Here is a 10,421-nt window from a genome sequence, read left to right on the forward strand (position 1 = left end):
GGCTAAACGTAACAACAGCAACTCGAGCACATTGCTGCCCCCTATATGTCAAGAGGACAAATAACACCTTTTCTGTTCAAATTGCCAACCCGCCACGGTGGCGTGTGTGTTGATCAAATTCACCCGCCACTTCAAATATTTACCCGCATTTGGCCGGTGGCGGGTGCTAATTTCCACTACTGGTGACAGCTGATTTCTACATGGAAAATTTCAGCCCATATGTTACTGAAGAGTGAAATGAGCAGCAAATGTACCTCTGTAGAAAATAATTGTTTCGTTTTAGTAGCCTCTCACACCTTTTGTGCTTCCACCTGGAACACAGATATTACAGGTGGTTTATTTTGAGCCTTTTTTATGCAGTAAAAACTCCTACATCAACTCATTTTGATACATTTGAAGACAAGGAAAAGGGTTGAAGTTTGATTGCTCCTAGGCTATGGTATATTTACAAACAAGGAGAAAAATTGGATTGAATTGACCAGTCATTGGTCAAGCTTAAAATTGACCTCTCCAGTCACCAGCAGATTGATCCCTATAACATGATGTCATTCCTTAGGTTGGTTTTAGTGAAAATGACTAGACTCCATTGCCCTAAATAACCATCAACAGTTCAATTTTTGGCAGAATAATTGCCAATCCTGACCTTTTTCTCACTTGCTGTCTCAGCCGAAGTCTGTTCACATGTGAAACATTGTTTTTTTGTTTGTCTTTTTTTCTTCCAGCTGAACCAATGGCCTCGCTCCGTCAAAGCCAGGTTCCAGTTCAGGATCTACCCCATCTCCTTCTCTGTGGGCAACGCCGATGAGTGGAAGAAGCTCTTCAAGCCCTGTGCTGCTCAGAGACTCTTCCTCCCGGTAGGACTTCAACATTTAGCTTGCCTCATACCCTCACCAGGCATAATGTCGTGAACCAGACAGAAGGGGGGAAAAAAAGGCCATAAATGCATTAGATTTTAACACAAGCATCGTGTAGTTTATGGTGATTATAGTGTGTAACTATAATTAATTACTTGCATGACTTTTTTGCAGCACTTACTTAAAAGGAAGGGAAGCGTCAGGAGACTAAAACCAATCATTTCATTAAGTGAAGCTTGAGCTTGGTTATTGATTTCCTTTTCAGGCCTGTGTTCATTGAAACAACAGCCAGTTTTCTTACCAAGGAACGGACATGCTGCTGGTGAAACAGATCCATAGTGTCTTCCTCTCACTGCAGCACAATCAGCTGGCTTTCAATACTTGTAATATTAAAGAAAACTCCCTGAACAGCCGACTAGAGCATCTATTGTCTGCTATACCACTGAATGATCTGAATGATCTAACCTTACGATTGTGCCACTTGAACTCCTTTTAGGCAAAATAGGCAGCATAATTATCATCTGCCACTGAAAATGGCCGTCACAGCCTGTTTCTCAGCAGATTTTACAGATATCAAGCTAAAATTTGGTCTGGCTGTAGCTGACAGCCATTCACTACCAGGGTTTCCCCCAGCCTATTATAAGCCTGGCGAGCCGCCAGGCTTTGGTGACCCGGCTTCGCTTATTTATTATAAATACGTCATTTTTTTATACACGTTTTTTCCCACCCGCACCCCCAAAACTGCTACCTTTATCTACCTCACCTTGCGAGAGTGCACGCGCCAACAGTAACACAATCACGCTGTTCCTGCCCCTGCGCGAATGTCCCGCTCTGTGTCGCGTCGTGCACCTTTTGTAACTTGCCGAGGACTGCGCTCCATTCAACCATCTGCTCTTTTTTACCATATTTCCACTGGTTACGTTGCATACTGCCCCCTGTCTTTTTGGAGAATACTGCACCGACATAAGCACCAAGTATAAACGCCTCCATCGCACACTCAGGTTTGTGCGCTGTTCATGGAGCCCTGCGGGACTCTAATAAGCCCTGAGGCCGAGCCACCTTCAGCTACCTGGAGTTAGCAGGTTGTCGGAGCCACAGCAATAAACATCGATTGAGCGGGTTTAACCAAAAAAGGGTTAGTTGAGCTAAAATTCAGCGGCTGGCTTTACAAGACCGAATATGGTAAACATGTTTTGTACTTAGTGAAAATATTAATATAAGGCATGCTAATTTATCCATGTTAACCAGTAAAATGATGCTATTAAATTCAGCATTAGATATGTTTTGTTGTTACATGTAGTGATCCAACATGCAGCCTGTGCCACAAAAAGCACAGTACAGTACAGCATCTCTGTTTTTGGCCTTGACGTGAGACGTGTGTTGGTGTCTTGTTTGCACTTTTTTATTTATGTTTATTTAATTTATTTGTAAATGTGACTTAAATTAGGTGCAAACAATTTGTATTTATTTTAATTGTATTTTTGTTTTAAAAAGTTTTTCAAAAGTATCTTTTTGTAAAACTTTAGTTGTGTAAATATTTGGCACAAATATCTTACAATATCACATAATAAATAGCCATATTTTCAACTTTCCTGTCAAATTTAATCATTCCTTTTACTAAATCACGGTCGGCCGGCGATCGGCCACCTACCACCAGGCTTAGCCTCTTTTCTGGGGGAAACCCTGCACTACACATTCTCCAAGCACTAACAGATGATGTGCGATATTACGTTATTTTTTTAAAGATTGATCAATGTTGTTATAATTATCATTTATCAACATCAGATAATCTTAGTTTCAAACTGTGGTTTGAAAGGCAATAGGTGATAGGCATTACTTCAAGAAATGCTAGGCCTTTAATTAGCACATTCATCTTACCCACAAAATAGGTAAAACTGGTTTGTAGACTAATGGCTAATTTCTTACCAATATTGATGATATAGTATTTTCAGTTATGAACCAAAGGGGTTTGGGGGTCCCGACACCCTCCAATTTTGGAAGAATGACACTCTTCCCCCTTCCCCCGATCAATCATTTGTAGAGACTATACTTTTAAGCAATACGGAAAAAAAGAAAGCATATCCACTTTTTATGTAAACAAAAGGATGCATTTATGCCTTTCAGAAATTATAAAACTGCTTTTGACACCTTGTAAATATAGTGTCCAGAGCAGGGGTGGGCAACCCTGGTCCTCGAGTGCCACCATCCTGCATGTTTTACTTGTTTTCCTGCTCCAACACACCTGAATCAGTGGTTAAATCACCTCTTCATGCTCTGCAGAAGCCTGTTAATCACAGATTGATTCAAACCAGGTGTGTTGGAGCAGAGAAACAAGAAAAACATGCAGGATGGTGGCACTCGAGGACCAGGGTTGCCCACCCATGGTCTAGAATATTTGCGTGGGAGAACCAATTTTAATTCCTTGATGGGTAAGTACATATGTTTTTTTTTGCTCCTATTTGTCCTTCCAAAAATGAAACAAAATTTCCGCCTTATGTTCTGAGTCTATGCTTAACCTCAGTACCCTGGTTTATAGTAATTATAGCAGTCTAGTCTAGAAAAAGCTACAACCCCTAGTATAATAATAGTGTATTAGGATAATACTTCCAAAGAAAAACAAATAAATGTTGGACCACATTCTTGAAGTTTAGGTTCTGATAATTATAACAATTAATGGCAAAAATTTGGCTTTTTGGCTGAGGTTTGTTTTTCTCCAGATATGAGAAATATTGTGATCTCCTGCCATGCTGGCAGTAATGAAGAACACCACCTACCAAGATGGCAACACAAATTCTTGCCTCATTAGCATAGACTGCGCTGTAGTTGACCATTCCAGAGTATTTCTGTTTCAGTGTGCCCAACAGTCAGACCTAGCTGTCACTTTGGTGTGTTAGTATTATACTGACATGAACTGCCCCCAGGTCATCCTGAAAGACGTGGACTCGTTACTTTACGTGGACACAGATGTGCTGTTCTTGCGACCCATCGATGACATCTGGGTGCTCCTGAAGGCCTTCAACAGCACCCAGCTGGCAGCGATGGCCCCGGAGCACGAGGTGCCCAAGATCGGCTGGTACAGCCGCTTCGCCCGGCACCCGTTCTACGGAGACACGGGGGTCAACTCCGGCGTCATGCTGATGAACCTCACAAGGATCCGCGGCACGCTGTTCAAGGTGAGCTCAGAGCGCGGCCCTTATTTCCCCCCGCACGCTGATTAGTCAAGGGTTAAAGAGGGCTGCGGTTTCTCTTTTGCGTTTCCAAGGGTTTGTTTCTTTGAGCTGAAGTCAAAGGCTGAGTGTTCCGAGTGCCTGTGATTGAAGCTTTCCAGATTACCACGCCGGCATCACAGCTTTGTTGCCTCAGAGCTCATTTTAGCAGCTTCACTGGCAGCAGATTAGATATGGAATGTGGAATCTGAGTGTGCCCCTCCTTTGATGCCTTTAAGGCTGCCGTTGAGCTGTTTTTCTTGCTGTTGGTATTACAGAATAGCATGATTCTCAGCGGTCTGTCATGGGAAGATCTTCTCCACCCACTTTACCAGAAATACAAGAACCACATCACCTGGGGCGACCAGGACCTCCTCAACATCATCTTCCACTACAACCCAGGTGCATTGCCTTTTTTTTTTTTTTACTGGTTTATTCATGCCGCCAACGGTGCTGGTAGAAAATAAAACACAAGCAAAGTACTCGCATCACCACGCTCACCGATCCTGCGTCGCTTTTAAACCAGTTCTTGTCGTGACTCAGTAACCACGTCTGTGGCTGCAGGCGGCAGCAGCAGACTAAGCTCCAGCTGCAGCGGCCAGATGTGGCCATTAAAGGCTCAGAGCCCTTGGCATTGGCGTCATCTCTGAGGCATCAGAGCTGAATTGAGCTAAAACAAAAAAGCTGGTTTTAATTGTTGAGGCTTTGAACTCTCTGCTGCCTCTATAGTTCTCCAGTAAGCCTAAAAAACTTTAAAAGACTTCCTTTGTTTTGGTCTGTGTGTGCGCGCGCACGCGTGTTCGTTTGCTTGAACCAGTGAACGGATTTTAATAAAACTCTCAAAAAGTAATCATTGAAAGTACACCCACCCAATTCAAGATGGCCGCTACAGCTAATCAACCTTACCCATCACAAAATCCCAGTCAGTTTTACAGACCTCAGGCTAAAATGGGGTGTGGTAGTCGCTGAGAGTCACCCCCCAACATAGATTCGGATCATTGTGCAAAAGTTGGGCTTAAAACCTTGGCTCTAACAAACGTAGCAAACTTTCTTTTTTGGGGATTTTTATTTATTTAATTTATTTTCTGTTCATGCAAATAGACAGTTCACACTTTATTTGAGCTTGTCACATTCAATAAAAAGAGCAAATCTCATTAGAAAATAAAGATGGAGGGTTCAAACAACTAAAGAAGGTTGTCTTCAGTGTCCCCCGTTTTTAGCATTTGTAACAATAATAGGTTAACTTACTGGTTGCAGTTCTGTTGATTAATTTATTGTTTTTCTATTGCAGGCTGTAGTTTGTTTTTCAGGAAACGTATTTTATTGCAAACACGTTCTGTTATGATTGCTGTATAATTGGGTATGTCTAACACTTATTTGAATGATGAGCTGTCTTCTGAATCCACATTTTAAAAATTTCTAGTGCAGTAGATCAGTAATGATGTGCGTTTGTTTTTTGTTTTTCCCTTCTTCCAGAGTGTCTCTTTATCTTCCCCTGCCAGTGGAACTACAGGCCGGACCACTGCATGTATGGGAGTAACTGCAAAGCGGCTGAGCAAGAGGGTGTGTCCATCCTTCACGGTAACCGAGGGGTTTACCATGACGACAAGCAGCCCGCGTTCAAAGTCATCTATGACGCGATACGCGATGTAAGTATTCCTGTCGAGTTTTAGAAGTTGTACGGCTGTTCTCATTACTGCGGTTGTCTTCTAAGACGCTTGTCCCGTCAGTATAAAAATGTTTTTCCACATATTTAAAGCAATCATTTGAAACAACTTTAATTTATTTGAAGTGACCTGTCTCTGAGGTGACAGAACGAGATTAGGACAGGAAATTTCACTCAAAAGTACCCACTTTGCTATTCAGATCAAGTGTTCAGTTTGTCTTTTTGCATTTCTTTTTGATCCCTTCACACTGGATGATGACCCTGTTGCTGGCTCACAGCCACCTTCCATGTGAAGGCAGTCGTGATGCTGCTACACTCTTAAGGCAAAATCTCACCGGGCTGCAACTGTTGGACTAGTTACAGTTTCTATTGATCATCAGTGGGTCTTTCAGACCTGGACATGTTTTCTGTCAGAGAGCTCCTCTGCAGGTGTCAAAATACAGTTCTGGCACTCTCGAAATGGATTTGAGATGTCCCCAATGAAGTGTGGATTTGTCTCTATTGCCCCTTTTCCACAGACCCTAACGGTCCCGGCTCCACTCTACTCGGCTCGCTTTGCGAGCGTTTCCATGGGCCTTTTTCGAGGCCAGCCCCGACAATTTTTGGCCCTGCTTCGAAGCAGGGTCCAACCGTGCGGCCCTGCTTTCGTGGGTGACGCAAGCTAGCTCCTGTTCACTCATTGGTCGTGGTTGTGGTCAGATTGAAGCGTAAGAAGAGTGGAGAAAACACCGATAGACAATTTTGGAATGGTAGCGAAATAATAGGACTATAAACAACAGCGTTAGCTTACCCTGCAATGTTTGTCCCCCAGGCGCTGTAAAGCCTAAAATGTCCGCACTCTGTCTGACACAGCTGTCCGATTCTGCGCAACAATCGCAGCATCCAGAGCTGTTCTTCCATCGCGCCTCTCTTCCTGAAGTCTTAGGAAAATCCCCAGAAGCTCAAAAAACAGCAACAACACAGGTCCAAAGTTGTCCATAGCTCTTCCGTTGTTTACACAAATGCGGTAGCGCGGTGCGGCTTTGGACCCCGCCTCCCCCCTCCCACCAACACAAGGAGGCGTTCCTCTGCTACCGAGCAGACTGGCGGGTGGAAACGCGATGCATTGTTTGTGGAGTGGAGTGGAGTGGAGTGGAGTGGAGTGGAGTGGAGTGGAGTGAGGCTGCTCAAGTAGAGTCAATGTAAAAAAGGGGCATATGTGTCCCTGTGATGGACTTGCGACCTGTCCAGGGTGTCCCCCTGCCTCTCGCACAGTGACTGCTGGAAATAGGGACCAGCTCCTCGCGACCTGGAAAGGAGTAGTGGGTAAAGAAAATTGATGGATGGATGTCTCCATTGACTGTGGTTAATTTGAGAAAATATTAGTTTGCGACAAGACTGCAAGCCTCTGGTACCGGCTAAAGAGGAGGGTGAAAAACAACCCGCAAACGATTCAAGACATTTTGGGGAGTCCTTCACGAATGCCATTCGCCAACTAGTCGCCAACAATCACAGCCCAGTGAGATACTCTTTGTACTTGAGATGCTCTGCTGCACTCTCACTGTGCTCTAAATACACACCCTGGCGGGACTCTTTGACCACGTCAGAATGCAGCTCCGTGTAAGCCTCATGTATGTGGCTGATTGTTTCCACAACCACCTTGTTTTTGTGAGGCCAACTTGGCCCATTCTCCTTCAAAGTCTCAGTGCTGAAGCCTCACTGGTGTGCACGGGCACTATCACGTGTTAACAGGGCGCCTACTGATTTCTTCAAACACTCCAGTAGACCTCACCAAGAACCTGCAAAGACCACCCATGTTCTGACTGATTTATTTTATCGTATTTTCCGGACTATGAGGTGCACTTAAAAGCCTTTCATTTTCTCAAAAAATGACAGTGCACCTTATAATCCGGAGCGCCTTATATATGTAAGAAGTCGTAATGTTTTAGTACAACTTTTGTAAACTACAAAGCCACACCTCTTGCAGCATTAGGCCCCCACATACTTGGGCGTGCTGTGCGTATTCCGTGAGCTGCGCAGACTCCGGGCATAATGTCCGCGGGTGGTTGAGACTTCATACTCGAGCGTACAGATTGCCTAAAATTCTTCCATGACAAATTTCAGTCATAGCGTCACCGGACGAGTAGCTTGCCTCTTAGCTTTAAAAAAATAAAGGGAAAAGAAGGTGCCTTTAGCCCTGTTTCTTCACCACCAGGGCAGCCACCACACACCTGTCAGTGCTGCACAGAGAGCGGCAGTCACGCTGCGCGCTGGCCCCGATTCTCACCTGAGAGCGGTTGGTGTCGCACACAAAACAGTTCGATGTGAACACCGTTTCTCGCCGGGCAGTTTACTGTGCGACACAGAGTACGCGTGCGCGGTCCTAAAAATTGATCTTTGCGCGGACGTGTCCGGCGGGCGTCTGCCTCGAGTCTGCGTTGAGTCCGCCTCGAGTACGCGCAGACCTCCACGGAGTGAAGTATGCCTGAGTATGTGGGGGCCTTTACGCCGGTGCAGTATTCTCCGAAAAGACGGGGCTGTTTTGTTTCGCTTAACGTGCCTTAATGTCCGGTGCGCCTTATATATGACAAAAGTTTTAAAATGGACCATTCTTTGACAGTGCGCCTTATAATCCAGTGCGTCCTATAGTGCGGAAAATATGGTATGTTGTGGCGGGGTCATCATCCAGTGAGAATGGGCCCTACTTTCCTGTTATGGTACAGCAACAAATATGCTCTAATTCCATCTTTTCAGTTTAAGAATTACACAAATGCTTCATTTAGTTGATGTCGTGTAATTAAACGTGTTGTGTATAATAATGTGCAGAGGTTTACATACACTCATTATGGGCATGAATGTCATATTGATTTTGGGCTTTAATTGTTTATTTGAACCATTCTTTTTCCAGGGGGTGTAATAATTGTACAAAATACAACTGGAATGATTTTTAAAAGCAGGAATTGAGTGCACAAGTTTGAATTTATTGTGGATTTTCTCTAATTGATGCAGGGTCATAATTATACATACACATTTGATTTAATTGTAACTGTGAATGGCCTGCATTGGCATAGAGCTTTATCTAGTCCAAGGACCCCAAAGCGCTTTACACTACAGTTAGTCATTCACTCGTTCACACACTGATGGTGGTAAGCTACATTGTAGCCACAGCTGACAGAAGGCGGGCTGACAGAAGGGCGTTGGTGGAGTTCATTTAAATGTGTCGGTTTCCTGGCACAGCCCCGGCTTTTAAACATAGTCCACAAATTCTCAATAGAGTTGAGGTTGAGGCTCCGGGGTAGGCCATTCCAGAAGCGTAATGTTAGCCTGATTTATCCAATTTTAAAAACCAGTTCTGATGCTTTATCCAATCAGAAACCAGGTCTGGTGTGTGGTTGAGATCATTGTCCTGTTGAAACACCATATTGTTTCTCATTTTCAACCATCTCACTGTTGATTTGAGGTGAAGTTGAAGATTTTGTTAGTCCTTCTATATTATTCCATCCACTTTGTGCAATGCACCAGAACCACAGCATGATGCTGCCACCACCATTTGACAAATGTTGCAATGTTCTTAGGTTTGAATGCCTCACCGTGACTCCTCCAAACACAAGTCTTGTCATTGTGGCCAAATAACTCAACTGTTGTTGATGGTTTCTGGGTTCTTCTTGAACATCTTAACCTACAGGATTTCTACTCCTCCTGAGATCTTTACTGAGTTTTTTTAGACTTTCCCATCAATGTGAGTATTGGTCCGAGTTCTGTCAAACCAGTACTTTTAAATGAAAGTACTGCTGACAAATGAAAACTGTTAATTCAAGACACTAAAACCTTCACCACCACTTGTTAAGTGAAGGTCTGTACTGTAGATATTTGAGCCTGTATGCGGAATTTTCACCCTCGAGGGGATTCGAGAAAATCCAGAATAAATTCAAACTTGTGCGCCTAATTCTTGATTTTTAAAAATCTTTGAAGTGTGTTGTATCCTCAGTCCTCCCTGGGTAAAGTACGATTCAAATAAATCATTAAAAGCCCCCAAATTGATATGACATTCATTCCCATGACAAGTGTGTGTGTGTATATGACCTGACTGCAACTGTATTTCCCCAATATTGCTCGACCGCTCCTTCTGCGTTTTAAACCAAGCTCATACAAAGCGAGCGCCTCTGTTGACTGTGCGACGCCATCTCTCTTAAGCTCCCGTTAAACAATCTGGGTCACTTTTTTAATTTTAGAATTTGTATTCACTGGCAGCAAAGTCAGCTCCCTCTGCTCTGCTGAGATAAGCCTCTTTAAAAAGACGAGTCGGGGCGTAATTTGTGATTAATACAGAAACCCCCCTCCCCCTCCCCCCACACCCCGAACCCTGCTTGCTTGATGGAATTTCCAAATGCCATTCAGAGGCCGATAGATTCTTTTCGAGTCCGTTAAACTCGAAGCAGCTTTAGGGATGGGCACTGATGCGGGGACCCCGTCTGTGTTTCTGCAGTTCCCCTTCGAGGACAACATGTTCCAGTCGCTCTTCTACCCCATCCAGACCAAGTTCCTGGACACAGTCAACACGCTGTGCGGTCGAATTCCACAAGTCTTCCTCAAGCAAATAGAGAGAACAATGAGGAAAGTGTTTGAGGAGAGAGTGGTGCACAACGTCAGACGAGCCAAATAAAAAAAAAAAGACACCTGGACACCGTGCGGACTGCGTGCCATTACCAGCTTCTT

At 44.1% G+C, this 10,421-nt stretch overlaps 1 protein-coding gene across 1 annotated transcript in view; it reads left to right on the plus strand.

The window, feature by feature from the left end:
* The window catches only part of gxylt2 (glucoside xylosyltransferase 2), a 30,031-nt gene extending 19,623 nt beyond the window's left edge, over window positions 1–10,408 (plus strand). The window contains exons 4-8 of the mRNA XM_037975148.1: window positions 723–854; window positions 3,776–4,027; window positions 4,339–4,462; window positions 5,537–5,709; window positions 10,192–10,408. Coding sequence (XP_037831076.1) covers window positions 723–854; window positions 3,776–4,027; window positions 4,339–4,462; window positions 5,537–5,709; window positions 10,192–10,368 — 858 coding nt within the window. The 3' untranslated portion in view covers window positions 10,369–10,408. The remainder of the gene's footprint in view (window positions 1–722; window positions 855–3,775; window positions 4,028–4,338; window positions 4,463–5,536; window positions 5,710–10,191) is intronic.
* The last annotated feature ends 13 nt before the right edge of the window (window positions 10,409–10,421 follow it).

Source organism: Kryptolebias marmoratus, linkage group LG4 (assembly GCF_001649575.2).
Source record: "Kryptolebias marmoratus isolate JLee-2015 linkage group LG4, ASM164957v2, whole genome shotgun sequence".
Classification (NCBI taxonomy): Eukaryota; Metazoa; Chordata; class Actinopteri; order Cyprinodontiformes; family Rivulidae; genus Kryptolebias; species Kryptolebias marmoratus.